At 42.1% G+C, this 17,570-nt stretch overlaps 1 protein-coding gene across 7 annotated transcripts in view; it reads right to left on the reverse strand.

Moving 5' to 3' along the window:
- PBX1 (PBX homeobox 1) overlaps positions 1-17,570 on the reverse strand; it is a 704,885-nt gene that overhangs the window by 105,000 nt on the left and 582,315 nt on the right. For 3 of the 7 annotated variants that reach the window (XM_029617579.1, XM_029617578.1, XM_029617577.1), the window contains 2 exons: positions 5,416-5,528; positions 308-490 (listed from right to left, as the gene is read on the reverse strand). In XM_029617579.1, coding sequence (XP_029473439.1) covers positions 335-490; positions 5,416-5,528 — 269 coding nt within the window. In that variant the 3' untranslated portion in view covers positions 308-334. Of the gene's footprint in view, positions 1-307; positions 491-5,415; positions 5,529-17,570 lie in introns of those variants that run through there. The other 4 variants (XM_029617584.1, XM_029617583.1, XM_029617581.1 and 1 more) reach the window with 2 other exon arrangements.

Raw genomic sequence — 17,570 nt, forward strand, 5'->3', positions numbered from 1 at the left:
TTATTTCTGGATTTGCACAATATGCGGTCCTACCAGCCACTGTGAAGATGTAACAAAATGGTTGGGAGGCCCAGATTCACAGCTAACAGTTTTTGTTCTGTTGGACCACTGTCCTGGGAAGTGTCACCTGTTCCACAGCGCCTCTCGGCTGAACACAAGTGGCCGCAGATGCTACACAAATGCTGATTACGTCTGACAGGCCTAAATGCCAGCTGCCTGCACAAACCTGCCCGCGTACCACTTTTCTGGGCAGAAATCTGCCACTTGCGGAAGCGATAAAGCAGCATACAAACAAGGAGACCACAAAGCTAAAAAGTCCCTTCTACGAGGCATTTTAAGCCCCTATGGCTTTGAAATAATTGGGAGAACAAAGTGAAAACCAAGCCTTTTTTTTCCTTACACTGATGGCCTGCGGACTGTACATCTGGCTCACTGTGAGTCCGTCACTGTATCCTCCTGTCTGGTTGATAACATGGCGAAGGGTATCCACCTACATGAACACAAATAGAGAGGGGTAAATAAAACATGGTTATTTATTTACGTGCACACTGTTCTCCCTGGACATTCTGAAACATAGGAGAGTAGACCGGTCAGGGCAGCCAACGCATGTGAGAGAGAGAGAGGACAGGTTCTTCTTTTTATACAGGTTTAATTCAGGAGCTCAAACACGAAGGAGAGGAAGGAAAGACGAAAAGGATCCTTTCAGCTCCTGCTGAGCCATTCACAAGCTGAACCAACAATGAGGGTGGCACTACAAAACTTGTCCTCCTCAGCTCCGAACTTAGAACCTAAAACAATAGCAGCTTATGTGGAAATCCGGCTAGCTGCCATGGTACTGTTCCTATTACCTTACATTCAGGCCTCAACCAGTAGCATTGTTCAATGGGTATTTTTTTTTTTATATTTATATACCCTGTTAGGGGCAATTCTATCTAGCTCTGAGTGGGTGTTAGGAAAGGAGAGAGCATCATGAGCACTGCACTGTCGGAAGTGAAGAACACTTTGTCACAGTTTGAGGACGTTGGTCTCTCTGCTGGCTTTAGCTAGTTAGCATTTCATTACTGGGCAGCAGTGAGGCTTGGGAATTGGGCAAGGCTTGCTACCCTGTTTTGGTAGAAGTTTCTGTTTTTATCAAAACTTACCTCAGTGGTGCTCCACATCTGTCAGTCAGTTAACCACATTAGCAGCTTAGCTTCTATTTGTTAATTTCTTTATACTGAGTACTTAAAAAGAAATTCTGTACTGAGCGCATCCTACGTGGGGTAAAACACCACTGTCTCAACTAAATCCTTGAACATCATTCTTATAAAAAACACACAGCATTAATACATAGAACAGAGTAATTTGTGAAGTGATGGGAACTTTTGCTTGCTTGGTTAGGGTTTATATCTTCTTTTTAGCAGACGAGCACAATGATTACCAGATGTGGAACAGCCAACATCAGAGGCATTCTCTGCTACTCTTGTCACCTGCCTTAATTCCTAGAAACACCTCTTCCAAATTTAATGATTTCAGCAACTACAAGTAATTCTTGCACAGGAATGCACTGCATAATCTTATTAGGACTCCACCTGGGATTTCCTGCTGTACATTACCATTTATCCAGCACGGGGCAATACTGCTGTCCATGGTACTGAAGCTCACAGCATGTGCATTTAAGAATACTTTCATTCAAGTAGAAACTAGACTGCTCAATATTGATATCCCACTGCCCTATCCTTCCATTCCTCTGCCATGCTGAGCAAACTATGTGCTAAAAATGTGATGGCTATTTACCCATTTATCCATGCCTCATGAAGTATTCCAAGTAGTAGTAATGATGTTTTGTGTGATACATCCAGTAATAAATGGGAGATAACTTGTATCCTATTGTCAGACTGGCAACAGCTGATCTAATGGCTGTCACCTGCACAAAGGAAGGGATGAATACATACATTCTGTTAATCCCAACAAGGGGACCAATGATTTAGTGGTGGCCCTTACCCAGGGAAATAAAGGAGCCAGTCTTCATTCCCTCATAGATGTCTATGGCTGCCTCACACAATTTGAAGACATAAAGACCTCATTTTCTCTTTACTTGTTTTCTTCTACATGTCCCTCATTGATTGAGTACATGTGATCCATTAGTCAATTTTAAAGTCTTAATAGTTTTCACCAGTTCTGTACCACTGATTTCTATTCAACTCTCCAACTCCAGACAGCTGCACATCCAAAACTGTTCTCATATACTTTTACTACAAAAGAAGAAAAGAGGGTCTAATGCTGAATTTTACTAGGGGCATGGTCTCACTACAATGGAAGACTGATGTGCACATAAAATCCTAGTAGCCATGGATTATGAGCATTGGAGCATTTCTTGTGGGAGATTTAAAGTTGAGTTGCAAAATTCAACTATAAAATACCAACCTACAAGAAAGCAAAGGGCAAACTTGCTCTATATCCAGGTCTCTCAAAGAACAAGTAACTGGCACTAAGAATGAAACGACAAACAATAGCCTTCTTCTGCAGCTGGATATGCTGCAAAGCTCTTTTACAGAAGCCTCGGGTTTTTTTTGGGTTTTTTTGGAGTCCTCTAAAGAAGATACATTTACTTAAAAAATGAGAGCTGAACTAACTGAAGTATTCATAAGCCTAGCAGCTACAACACTGAACTCTGCTGCAGATCATGCTGCACAGGAGTGTTTGGTGCTATTTATTCACACCATACAAGTAAGTGTGCAAAAAGTGATTTTGGTAAACAGTGACACAGTACTGCTTTACAAGGGTGACTGCCTGACAGCACGCTTATAAGATGGCCTGACCATTCCCCCAAGCTGTTAGCGAGTTTACATCATACCATGTGTGCTGAGTCTACAGACATTGTCCAGAACCACATTCCTGCATTTGCCATGATCCTCACTAAAGTACCGTGTCGCTTTCCCAGTGTTTGGCAAATAGCTGCAGCTCTTCTGAATATAAGGAGAACCTCCAGCATGGTAGGGGCAATAGCTGGAGTTAGTACCCTACTATTATACTAGGATGCTGCAAGAAAAACTAGTGAAATCAAGCAGTGACTCTCCTACCCCATTTACCCTCCCCCTCACCACCATCTAAATCTAAATTCCAACCACTCCGGATTCATAACTTAGAATTATTTTTCTACTTTTCAGAATATTGTCAAGCCACAAACCTTTGGCTATGTTCAGTGATATACCTGCAGATTTAGCAGTTTTGGTTAGTTTACACTAACATATTACAGCCTTGTCAGTCTTTCATCTTACTCCTAATTTTCCTTAAGGTTTTTCATCTCATTAGCCACTTGTAAGGCCCTCCACGATCTGAACCACTGTTAGAGATGTTTAAGCACATTGTCCTGGACGTTGTTCCAGGAAGGAGAGCTACATTTAGTGCAGTATAACCCCCTTGACACTTAACAGAAAATTCGCTGTAACTCTGAAATTCTCTCCCCTGATTTTCTTCTTATACTTGCTTTCACATCTCTTACCCCATCCAAGTTTAGGAACTATCCCTTCTTTTTTCCTTCTTATCATACCTCTATCCCAGAGAATACGCCCAAATGACTTTAGTACTCTCACTGGCCGTGAGGAAACACTCCAAGACACCCCCAGTGACACACTATTGCTGGCAGGATCTTCATAACGGCAGCAGCTGTATCCTCTCCCTCCCCAAGCATGCCACAGAGTCCTTCCATTCCTGCTGGATGCAAAACTCAAACTTGAGTCTTCTGTGCTGTAAACCACTGGGGTTGGGGTATCCTGACTTCCAAGCTGGAAAAGGTATAATCCAATATCACTTCCATGAGACATGAAAGAATGGCAGCCCTTCAATCAGGCATTTCATTAACTGGCCTTGTTGTTCAAACCTTTTCTCCTAAAATGCACTCTTGCTTGTTTGATTGTTTAATACCTCCCCTGTCCCCTGAGCCAGGCATTTTAAAACGTCCATACATACAGCTGAAATGATTGCAGCATGGGCTATTTTTGACAACACAAATCTACATTTTTTGCAAAACAAACATTTCTAGTATCTTTCAATATTAGGCCAAAATCAGTTGGGATCTTTTAACATTTTATAATTTTTCCATTTACATGCAAGTCATGCACAAGCAATTTCAATTCATGCATCTGATTAAAAAAGAACAAAATATGCTAAATATCAAGAAATTTCACTTCTCCAGTGATTGCAATAAAACATTCCCTTCCAACCACCGCATGATAATACTTGTGGTGTGAATCCAGAAGATAACTGCTAGTTATTACAGTAAGTACAGTAATAGATGCTGAATGAATTACTAATTCCATCTATCAGCCACATTCAGTGATGTCAAAGTTCTGCATTAACTACATCTAAAGCCATTATTTGAAACATCCTGTGATGTCACAAGCAATGGATGACGACTTTCCATAATGAATTGAGACCCAAAGACCAAGCACATACAAACCATTCTCCAGCAAAGTCCCAGCGACCATCACAGACTGCCATTGTAATTATGCAAAGGCAGCATTTTTTTAAGGCAAAATTTGTGGCAATCTTAGTGAATCTTGGAAGTCTTTATGAAGGAAAACCAGAGGCAAATCTGAACTTACTTCTAGTGGCCAGTTTTCAAGCTACCTATCTGGCTGTAGAGTCCAGTCCAATTTTAACTCAGTCTTTGCACCAATTTTCAGAGAAAGGTCCTGCAGAGATCTGCATCTTGTTCTTCTACAAATACATTTTCTAATCAAAACTATGTGCAGAGTTTTCATCCTGACCTAACCTCACGTGCTCTTTTGCCAGTACACAGAGTGAGCAGTTGTCAGATTTACTTCAAGGAAACACTTTTTAACCGCAGAAATCCCTTTGAAAATTGCACCTCTTAATGCCATAGCACTGTCCTGGCAAATGGATTATTCATTTTAGTCTTTCCCTACACGAGAAGGGAGATAGAATTAGAGGGGCAGGCAAGAACATATCCTCTCCCTACCCCCCCCCCCCCCCCCACTGAATAAACTCAGAACAACTATAAGAACATTTAAGAAATATGCAAGCCAAATTCTATTGTTGCAACTTGCAAATCTACTGTTATTACCTGCTTCTGGCCTCACTCCCCACCACTATTCATTGGTGATAGTTAAAGAGCAGTAGGAACCAGTAGGAATTGCCTGCAGATTCTTGTTTACTATCTAGCGATACTTAGCCACTGGAAATACCATCTGGGGTTGGCCAGAAGTAACATGAAGGCAGATGTCCCTGGTGACTATAGCAAACCTGTTTCTAAATGCTTTACTTTCAAGCCTGAGCTAAATGCATTCCCAATGCACAGTTTAGATCCTTTTGTTTGTTCTTTGAGACACGAGTACAATGGCATCATGCTGGAGGGTCCTCAGGATATGGTGCATATTCACTAGTGATACCTGTAGATCTGACGGTGCCTACCTGTGACTGCACGTTGGCTCCAACCTGGGCCCCTTGGTAAGAATCCCCATTGAGTGACTGCACGCTCATGAACAAATCTCCAGAATTTGACATGTTAAAAGAACTGGAAGAACCTGGAAAGGAAAGAGTGAGGCACCTGAATCAAAGAAAGGAAGAGGATCAACCCTGCAGCTGCCAGCCAAGAGGAAAGCATCACATGCAAAGCAACAACCAAAACATTCAAACAAAGCAAACAAAAACTTAAACTTGGTTAGTACAAGAAATCAGAGCAAGCAAAAATGGACGTGCTGTCTAGGTAATTATACAAGTCCAGGAAAAGAATTTCCTTCTAGAAGAAAAGCAGGTCAGGTTTATTCGGCTCAGCCATAGAACTGTGTATTTCAAACAGAGGGAGGAGAACTCAGTTTCTAACGTGGTTAATAGTTACTGTTTATAAAAAATGAAATTATGAAACTAGAATGACCAGATAGCACAAAAACATCAGGAAATTTTATTCTCATTGTTATTTTGTTACACTCCAGCCCAGAGTAGAATGGGTTTTGTAGTCGTACGCACTTATCTTTCCAGAATAGTTGGTCCTGCCCCCCTCTCTCCTTGCTGGTGTGTACAGAAGATGTGCAATGGGGAGCAGAAATAAGCCACCCCCCCCAAAAAAAATATCAAGCCTCATCTTTACATTGCCCTCTGGAGCCTGATCTCACAGTGGTGTTAACCCAGCCAGGAAGCAATTCCTAGATCACCTTCCCATTTATTTAAAAAATGTATATGCCGCAATCATCCAAAAACTGAGTGGGTAACATCTACATCCATAAACTCCAAGCTCACAAACCAATTAAACAATTAAACTCAGCACACAACACATTAAAGTTTAAAACACAACTTGAATAAAACAAAATCCTAAATAAACAAAGCAGAGAAAGAAAAAGCAATTTTTAAATTTCAAATTTTATGACTATTTGCCTCAGATGGGAGCAAAACAGATAACCAAGTTTGCTAAACCCAGCTACACTAACCAAGAGGCTTAATTACTTAGGGGTAGATTTTCAAACTAGCACGCGCATGCATACATGGACTCCCGATTTTAGAACATGCGCGCGCGCAGGTGTGCACGTTATAAAATCGGGGGTCGGTGCGCGTAACGGGGTGGACACATGTGCGTCCTGCGCGCGCCGAGGCCCGCGGCCTTCCTCAGTTCCCTCCCAGTCTGCTCCAATTTCGGAGCGGAGGGAACTTCCCAACCCCCTACACTAACCTCCCTTCCCCTTCTCCTAACCTACCCGCCCCCTAGCCCTAACCTATCCCCCCCCCAATTCTTTGTTTTACCTTTTGCGAGCACCAGCACAAGACCCCCCCGGCACAGCAGCAAATGGCCGCTGTGCCGGGGGCCTCCAGCCCCGCCCCTTTCCCGAAGCCCTGGGACTTACACGCGTCCCGAGGCTTTATGCGCGTGGCCAGGCCTTTGAAAATCTGGCCCTTAATTCTGAATATGCTAGGGCAAACAGGTATAAATTTTAATTTCTTCCTGAAATGTACCATAGAGTTCTCGTGGTGTCTGAGAACATTACTTCTGTAGCATTTCTACACAGAGCTGGTTTAGGAAATATATGCCAGACTTGGGTCACAAATCAGAGTTTGGTTTGGCTTAATGCATACAATTATTATTAGGCTATGGGGCTGCCAGTGTTTTACTGTTTTAATGGAAAATGCATTGCTACCAATCTCTGAATACTTTGGAATAGAAATGTTTATAAAAGGACTCAGAGATAGACCTCTGTACGCAGAGCTATCTGGTCATCCAACAATAAGCTCAGAGAAAACAAGTACTCCTTCTTCCTCAGTTAGATTAAATGCCATTGGTGAGCATGTAGGTGCTTTTCATTTGTTATAGGAAAGGAAGCCTTTGGAAGAAAGATGGTACAGCATGGTTGTTAGCGTACTGAACTAAGACAGGAGAAATGTTGAGATGCATACTCAAATCCCCTTCTACCCACAGCACTCCATATGACCTTGTGTGTGTGTCTTGATTTACTCAACTGTACTTGGATATCATCCCTCAGGCCTCTAGATATTGTCATGTATATCAGATGCTACCAAGTTTTTTTTTAACCCATGGGTAGCTGTAGTGTTTGTTCCTTAAGCCGTATAGCTTAAACAGGTTCCCATTTATTGTGGCTATAGAAAGACTACACCTCGAACATTTTTCATTTGTTGCATTTAAATTCGTTTTCCCCTCCACTCACTGATTCACTACACACCTTTCAGGGAAATCACCCTACCATACAAGTTAAATTTGGGATATTGTTGATACATGCACACTTTGACCAGTCTTGGCCACGGAAACTCTTTTAAAGTTGCCTTTGGCCTCTTGGTTGTCTCCCTGGTCTGTTTCCTCCTTGCTCAATCATCCATTTTGCAGGGACAGCCTGTCCTAGGTAGGGTCTTCCTTGACTTAATTGCCTTGACTGTGCTCGGAGGACTTTGTAATTATTTTATACCAGCCACCAGATTTGTGCCTTTCCACAATTTTGTCTGAGAATTCTTTGGACTGCTCCTTGGTGTTCACAGTTGGGTCTTTGACTTGAAATGCACTATCCAGAAGAAAGACCTAACAGGAGCTGCTGAATTTATTCTGTCATGTGAATTACTACAATTCAACACAAATGGGGCCAATTCACTTGATGTGTTCTTTTGACGGTGATTAGTTATTGGTAGTTAGGATTACTAGAGAAGTACAAGGGGTACTTCATGTATTCCATGTTTTTATTTCTACTTCATTTTCTAAGAAATTCTAGAATATATTTTCCACTTGCTATTTGTTGGTGGGATGTGTGGATTCATGGAAAAAAAAACTTTTTAATGCATCTGAGGTCCATATTCAGTCACTATCCAGCTGAGCTAGTTAGCTGGATAACCCTATCCTGCTAAGGGGTAGAGTTTCCACTTGCATGCGCTGCATCCATGTGGGCGCACTTCCCGGCATGCATACATGAATGTGCTGATTTTCTACGATGGGGCAGACTGGGAGGGAACTTCCCTACCCCCCCCCTACCTAAATTCTCACCCTCTTCACCTCCTAAATCCTACCTTTTTTCTTTTTTTCCTTTGCTTGACAACTTACTTCAGCGAGTCTTCAGGACAGCCATCAATAGCCCTGTGCTAGCCCGCCCCCCTCCCCCCTCCTCATCCCACCCCTTCCAGGAAGCCCAGCACTTGTGCGCATACCAACCTTTATGTGCATGGCCAGGCCTCTTCGAAAATTGGCTCGGCACGCACAAGGCCCGGCCACATGCGGAAAGGCCGGATTTTACGTGTGCAGGGCATTGAAAATCCGTGCTTTAGTCTGGATATTCAGCAGAATGTACCCGGCTACCTAAAAGTTAGCCAGATAAATCTATCTGGCTAACTTTAGGACAGCTCTTTGGTATGACCAGAGTTATGCTAGATACATTATCTGGCTAACAACCACTCTCTATTATGTCCTTGGCCACCACTTGAGCCAGGTAATTATTTAGCAGGATAAGTAGTTATCTGGCTAAGTGGCAGCCATTGATCCCGGGCATATATTCAGCCATTGTTACTTAGCTAAGAGGCACTGAATATGAACCTCTTTATTTCCATGTTATAAAGCAACAAAAGGTGAATATTTTGGAAGGAGGTATAGAGTTTATATAGCCCCCATAGATGAAAGGCACTGTAGAAACCTAAATTAGTACAGGTGTTTTTAAAATGCATAGGAAGGAGGATGGTCCATTCTTTTTCTGTTTATTGGTTATGTGATCCTCCTGCAGGGGAAGCAGAGGAGAAGCCAGTTGGATCCTACTGGCAAATGAAGTAATCAAGAATAATTTGAGCTTTTGAAAAAGAAAAATAATTGGGGTTTTTCCTTCAACCAAAATTAAGCAGCACTAATTGAACTCAATATGTATTCATGGAACTGTGATTCCCATTACCCACCGATACCATGTGTTAGATGGGATAGAAGGAGATAATCAGGCATAATATGAACAAGTATCAGCTATACATACCAACATGACTTATGAAAGACTCCCTTGCCAAGGACAGACAAATTTCAATAAATATTTAAAGATAACATACGGCATTCAGTTGACTTGGCCAACTTTTCATACACATCTTTACTAACATCCTTTTGACAATGTTCCTGCACCAATATAAGAATCTCAAGCTTTGATATATGTTCAAGGTCATCCAGATCTATTTATTGATGGCATTTCACTCACTTCGTCCATAAAACAAATGGCTCAAGGTACGCTCTCTGCGCTCATGATCGACACTGAACAACTACAACAGCATTCACTTTGTAAAAATTAAACCTTCCTATTGGAATGTAGCTTTCAACTCACATTTACTCCATTCTTGAGTTAATCATTTTTCATGCTGTACTGCCCAGTGAAAATAGATTTCAAAGTTCAGGCTATCTTCTTTCTGTGGCCCAAATTATGATGTACTGATCCAATGTCTGATGATAGCAGTGATGGAGAGAACAGGTCCTTAGCTTTAGCTTTCTCTTCTATTCCACAGCAGTGAACAGAGCAAATAAGACCCACAAGTCACAGAATAGTCAGGCAGACACAGCCCAAAGGCCTCAGAGCCGTAGGTAATGCAAAAGTCCCTAAAGCTGACCTGGCCCTTGAGATAGACTGGCTAGCTGAGTTTTGTTAGCCACGAAATTCAAGGCTACAGTTATCATACAGAATCCTTACCTGAACTGAATATTGGTTGAAGTTCTGCAGCCTTCACAATTCAATTGGTTGCTAATGATGGCTTCAGAAATACAGTAAATTACTCTTGCAGTGGGTCAAGGGATATCAAGGCATGTACTAATTACCACATTAAAAGAGTGCATAATTCAGAGATAAGTACATAAGGCGGCACACTGGCTTTCCAGAAAGAAAAGGGTGTTGCCACTCCTGCTGTGATAAGTAATTGCTACAACAAATGTTTAATTGCAAGCATGGAAAAACTTTGCTAAATTGCTCTTTATTATTTTATATCAAAAAGAGATGAAATTGGTGCAACGGGGTGAAAGAAATTTGCATGCAAGATTTGGTTAAATGAGGTTAGTCTGAAAAGAAGAGAGCCTTCGGAAGCCCAGGTCAGTTCCTCTGCAGCAGTGCATGCACACTGCACAACATGCAAAATACACCAGGCTGTGCTCTTCCGCAGTGGGCAACACACAGGCCCTGGGGCACCACTGAAAGTTGCAGAGCTCAAGTGCTGGAAAACAGTGTCTTCTTAAAGGGCAGCACTACAGGAACGTAACTGCATACCCGGTTGGCTTTGCCTCTTCAGGAATGGAGAGCATTAAAACTGCAACGACTTGCGACTCACTTAGGGATAAATTGCAAATTGCCCATCTGGTGCACATCCCCAGCTACTTTTTACCCACAGACACTGCACCAAATTTCAAAGGGGAAGCATGCATGGATCTTCCCTTTGAAATCTGCCATGGTTACTGCTGCACCGGTTTTTTACTCTTGGTAGACATTTTATGGAAACTAATGGAGTAGCAGCCTACTAGTTAGAGCAGCCAGCTGGGAAAAAAAAAACAAAAAAAAAAACGGGATGCCAGGATTCAAATCCCACTGATCCTCTTTGTGACCTTGGGCATGACACTTCAACCTTTCCTTAGCTTAGGTACTAACCTAGAGGGTGATTTATTCAGCTACCTTAAGAGCTCTGCCATGCGGCAAATACCTCAATGCAGAGATAATGCTTGATATTTAAAATACCATGCGCTCTCTCTCCCTCCTGCAAACCCAGCACAATGCAGGTATGGTAATGAGCTGTTACTAGCACATCTGATGCAAGCGGCTTGTCTCAAATTCACAAAGTTAGCTACACCTCAAGAGGTACTGCGAACAGGAGCATGGCCCAGTGCTCACAGGGCTCTTTATAAAGGCCTGAGTGGCTCAAATATGCCCTCTTTCCCCAGTTGCATAAAAACCCCTAGGGGGACTCAAGACATCATTTGTTGCCCCCTTAAGGTGGCCACTGTATGAAAACTAGACAAATAAAAGTAATGTGGCGCCCTTAGCCCTACTCCACCCCACACAAACCCTGTCCCTTGTAGCCAAACGTTACCCCTCTCTGCCGGTTCGTCACCTTACCATCCCTTGGTGGTACAGTGGAGGCCACAGGGCCCCCCCTAGACCTCCAGGCTCAGCCCACCACCATCATTTTGAAAATGCTGCTGGTCGGCCGCATAGTGACCTTTACCCAGAGCCTTGGCACCAGGACTCTACTATGCCATCAGAAATGTGTGTGTGTGTGTGTGGGGGGATATTAAGAGGTCCGGGGGGACTAAAGGGGGTACTATTTCTTTTGGCTACAAGGGGCAGGCTTTGGGAGGGAGAGGTTGGGGACACGGATGCCACTTCTTCACCTTTATTTATTTTTGTCGTAATACTTTGGCCAACTCAAGGGATGGGAGAGGCGGGGTAGGATAGGGATTTTTCAGGGGTGAGGATGGGGTGATTATTTGGGCCTTTAAAAGATGGCGATCCCCGAGCTGTGGGGCTGCTATCGTGCACTGGCACTAGGGGCAACTAAGCTGTGGTCTTATTCCTGGCAGTATTTTACCACAATGTTGACACAGCTACAGAAAAATACTGCAGCTTAGTAAATATAACCCTTAGATTGTAAGCCCTCTGGGGATCTACACACTGTAAATGATTGTTAGTCCCCTTGAGCCTCGATTTGGAAAAACACGGAATTAAAATACAAACCATTCAGTGAATTTTCTAAAGGGTTCCATGTGCTATTTTTATTAAAAAAAAAGATGTGCATATGTTTTACCAGGGAACCCAAGAGGCAGTCTAGGGTGTTTCAGGACAGTATTCAGAAGGTCGTGTCGTAGGTGCTATTTAACAACCATAGAAACATGATGGAAGAAAAAGACCAAATGGCCCATCTAGTCTGCCCATCCGCCCAATTATTTTGTAAGAGATCTGCGTGTCTACATTACCAAACTTCTTTGCACGTTTTTACACCTGCTAACGGACTTCTGCAAGTGCAACTGGATCTAGGTGAACTGGAGATGGACTGGGTGAACTGGTGGAGATGTCAACAAACTGGTGATTCCAAGTTCTCATGCAAACCTTATTACATACATGCCTCTGTGTTTAATTCTGGATGTTTATTTGTGACAATTTTGTGCATAAAATATATGGGTGTACGTTTATAAAACAGGTAGCAAAAGTATGTGTTTACCTGCATTGGAAATATAAGCGTGCACATATGGAGCGGAAATACATTGCACTTTATAAACTCTGCAGCTTCTGCTACACAGTTTAAAAATAATAATAATATCAATCACTGTATGTCTGCTTACATATGTGATTGCTGTAACATGGATATGTTCGAAAGTGGGTCTCCCTGTGTTTTATTTTCTCCTCTAAATATACCCCTAGAACAGCTCCCCAAACACAGCTAAAAGTTCACATGCTGTGAAACACACATATATATCCCTAGGAACACCTTTTGAAATTCTGCTAAAAGTGCATATAGTGAGGAACCTCATGTATTCACCCAGGCTCATCTCCCAGAATTCTGCTAAAAGTGCACATACCTAGGAGCCCCGTTAATCCCCAGGATCAACTCCCAGAATTCTGCTGAAAGCTCATATACTGAGGAACCTCATGTACACATCCCGGATCGCTTCCCAGAATTCTGCTAAAAGTGCACATACTGAGAACCTCGTTGTATACCACCAGAATTCTGCTAAAAGTGCACATAGATGGTAACTTTGATACTGGCGTGAAGACGCACATGTACATGGCATATCCTGGCTCCTGCATAAGGACCCGACCATATTCTAACATTTGCAAGTATATGCGTGCATGGTATAAAATAGGCTGTATGCGTGTACATGTGCGCACAACTTTATATGGATGCACGCATTTGCATGCAAGTGCCGTCTCTACCACGTGAGGGGATTTTAGTAGATGTGCACTGACTCAATACCAGTTTCCCCAGTTTGTTCCCAGTTCGCCCAGGTAAGGAATAGGACTTCTGAAAGCCCCTAGTTAAATAGCCTTCCTTTTACCCTGTTAACACCTACTCTTAAAATCCTTTGACTAGCATAGAATTTTTTATTTTATTACTTACTCGCCATCCATAGCAGTAGTAAAGTTTCGTGGCTGGGCAACCCGGTGCGTACTTACGCACACATTTCGCATGAAAAGTCCCGGAATGCCCATATCCCACCCATGCCCTGCCCCTTTTTGCAATTTCTTATTTGTGCTGGTACTGGGGCATACGGGCGTACTCGGCACTTTTTAAAATCTGTGCAGCATGTGCCGGCCGTACATACTTGCATATCTCCCAGTTATGGTACGTGACGGGCTTTTAAAATTGACCTCATACCGAGTAACCTCACGTGTCCCTTCAGTATTGTCTCCAGGGATTCTTCTAAAAGGGCACATACTGAGAAACTTGCATATACCCCCAGGATCACCTGGCAGAATTCTGCTAAAAGTGCAGATAGTGAGGAACCTCATGTGAACTCCTAGGATTGCCTCATAAGAACATAAGAAATTGCCATGCTGGGTCAGACCAAGGGTCCATCAAGCCCAGCATCCTGTTTCCAACAGAGGCCAAACCAGGCCACAAGAACCTGGCAATTACCCAAACACTAAGAAGATCCCATGCTACTGATGCAATTAATAGCAGTGGCTAATCCCTAAGTAAACTTGATTAATAGCCATTAATGGACTTCTCCGCCAAGAACTTATCCAAACCTTTTTGAACCCAGCTACACTAACTGCACTAATCACCTCCTCTGGCAACAAATTCCAGAGCTTTATTGTGCATTGAGTGAAAAAGAATTTTCTCCAATTAGTCTTAAATGTGCTACTTGCTAACTTCATGGAATGCCCCCTAGTCCTTCTATTATTCGAAAGTGTAAATAACCGAGTCACATCTACTCGTTCAAGACCTCTCATGATCTTAAAGACCTCTATCATATCCCCCCTCAGCCGTCTCTTCTCCAAGCTGAACAGCCCTAACCTCTTCAGCCTTTCCTTATAGGGGAGCTGTTCCAACCCTTTTATCATTTTGGTTGCCCTTCTCTGTACCTTCTCCATCCCAGAATTCTGCTAAAGTGCATATACTGTGGCATCCTGTGAACACTAACAGGTACGTATCCCCAAATGGCTATAAGTGCACATTCTGTAAACCCCTCAGATTGCATCCCCAAACATCTCCTAAAAGTGCATATGCTGAGAAAGCCCGTGTAAACCATTATCTGTACTGAGGGAATGCAATTTTCAGAAAGCCAATTGACCCGGGTAAATTGCTGTTTACTTGCATAAATATCTTTGAAAACTACTCTAATAAAATTTAGGTTTTATTCCAGACGCAACTAAACTAAATCAAGAGAAAAAAAAAATCTCTGTTAAAAAAAAACAAACCAAACAAACCCCTCTCACATTGTTTTAGCAACAATTCCATTAATTTGCTCACCACAGACCAATTGGCCTATAGTTCCCAGCTTCCTCCTTACTTCCACTTTTGTGAAAAAGAACCACATCCAGGTCAGGCAGCACAGCAGCCAGATGTTCCCTATGCTCCCTTAGTAGCCTTGGATGGATCCCATCCGGCCTCATTTTGTCTATTTATTTATTTAGATTTCTATTCCACCTTTCAGTACTTCAAAGCGGATTACATTCGGGTACTGAAGGTAATTCCCTATCCCCAGAGGGCTCCTAATTAAGTTTGTATATGAGGCGATTGAGTTTAGTTAGCTTCTCATAAACACAATTTTCTGAAAACCTATTAAAATCTATTTCACTATTTGGGCTTGTTTATATGGTCCTGCTCCTGGCCCTCTCACAGTGAACACCTAACAAAAATATTTTGGGTTTTTTTTTGTCAGTTTCACAATCTCACTTTTACATTTCCTTCTATTACTAACGGTTTTACCATTTTTTGCTAGTTTTTCTTCCATTTGCATCTTTGCATTCCTGACTACTTTCACAGCTTCTCATAACATTTCCACATCCTTTCTAACTTTGTTAGAAAGACTATAGCGACCTCTTTTTACTCTTGGCTTTATTTACTTTCCTAACAAAAAGGTTGGTTGCACTGATATGTCTTTTTAGTTTTGCTGTGTTTCTACTTCCCCTACATTTTCCCATCCAGCTGTCTCCTTGGTGTACTCATATAGCCCAATCTTGGCTAAGAGAAACATAGAAATGTGATGTCAGAAAAAGACCATATAGCCTATCTAGTCTGCCCATTCATCCAACTAATTTAGATTTGCAATTCCCATCACTCAGATCCTGTGTTTATCCCATGCTTTATTTAATTCAGATACTGTTTTGTCTCCAAATGCTAAGAGGCTGTTCCATGCCTCCACTACCAACTTTGTAAAGCAATATTTCCAAAGAGTCATCCCATGACCCCTCGTTCCAGAGCCACCTTTTGTTTTTGAAAGAGACTTGACTCCTATGCATGGAAACCTTGGAGATATTTAAATGTCTCTTATCATATCTCTATCTCGCCTTTCCCCTCTAGGGTATGCATGTTTAGATCTTTAAATCTATTCCTATATGCTCTAGAATGAAAACCAATGACCATTTTAGTAGCCACCTCTGGACCAGCTCTAATCGGTTTATATCCATTTAAAAGATACAGTCTTTACAACTGTACATAGTATCCCAAATGAAGTCTCACCAGGGACTTAAACAGGGGCTAAATCACCTTCCTTCTTCTGCTGACCATTCCTCTCCCTATGCAGGCATTTTAAGATCATCAGATATGATTACAATCCAGATCCTGCTCTTCTGTTGTGTTTAAAGGAATTTTACCCCAATGCTGTCTCTCTTCATTACAGTTTTGAGTACTAAATGTATAACAGCATTTTATAGCATTAAATCTTAGCTGCCAGACCTTAGATCATTCCTGGAGCTTTGCTAGATTCCTCTTCATATTTCCCACACCTTCCTGGCTGTCTATCCTGTTACAGATTTTGGCATCATTGGCAAAAAGACAAACCTTTCCCAACAATCCATTTCCAATGTCGTGAAAATGTTGAAAAGAACTGGTCCAAGGACCAGTACCTGAGGCACACTATTAGTAATGCCCCCTCTCCCTGGAGTGAACTCCATTTACCACTACCCTTTGTCACCTCCCAGTCAACCAGTTTCTAACCCAATCAGTAACTCTAGGGCCCATAGCAAGGGCGCTCAATTTACTTAGAAGATGTCGATGCGAAACTGGGTCAAGCACTTTACTGAAATCCAAATGCACTACATTCTCCCTTGATCGAACTCTCTGGTTACCCAGCCAAAGAACTTCATCAGATTCGTCTGAAAAGATCTACGTGCGTTTTAGCAGCGATTTCATTAATTTGCTCACCACAGAGGTCAGACTAACCAGTTTGTAGTCCCTAGCCTCCTCCTCAATTCCACTTTTATGAACAGGAACCCCATCTACCTGTCTCCAATCTTACGGAACCTAGTCCAGACTCTAACAAAGCATTGAAAAGTCAGCCAACGGAGCTGCTAAAACTTCTCTAAGTTCCATTATTACCTTATCTACTTTAAGTTTAGTTAGCTCCTCATGAGCACGTCTTTCTGAAAATTGATTGAGGTTTACCTCACTTCCATTCTTATTTGTTTAATGTGGTCCTGCTCCAGGCCCTTAAACAGTGAATCCTGAACCAAAATATTTAAGCAATTTTGCTTTTTCTTCATAAGCCTCTACACAGTCCTCTGCCTCACTTCTGAGTCTCGTAGTGCCACTTTTGTACTTCCTTCTATCACTAACGTCTTCAAAAAAGTCTTGTCTCCTCGTTTGCCATATTTGTTATTTTTATTATTTATTCCATCTTACATGCTGCCACTTCCTGAGCAGAGAGAATTGCATAAAAACATAAAACAATAACATATTTAAACAAACAGAAGACAATAAAACAAGGCAGTGAATACAATGAAACAAAAACATCACTTAAAAGCTTTAACAAAATGAAGTGCCTTAACCTTTATTCTATAAGTTTTAAAATCTCCCCCCCCCCCCTCCCCAATTCTTCTTGGAGGGCATTTCACAATGTAAGACCTGCCCATGAAAAGGCCCTCAATCTTGCAAGTTGCAACTAATCACATGGCAGAGGAATCACCAAAAGACATGTTCTT

Source organism: Rhinatrema bivittatum, chromosome 10 (assembly GCF_901001135.1).
Source record: "Rhinatrema bivittatum chromosome 10, aRhiBiv1.1, whole genome shotgun sequence".
Taxonomy (NCBI): domain Eukaryota; kingdom Metazoa; phylum Chordata; class Amphibia; order Gymnophiona; family Rhinatrematidae; genus Rhinatrema; species Rhinatrema bivittatum.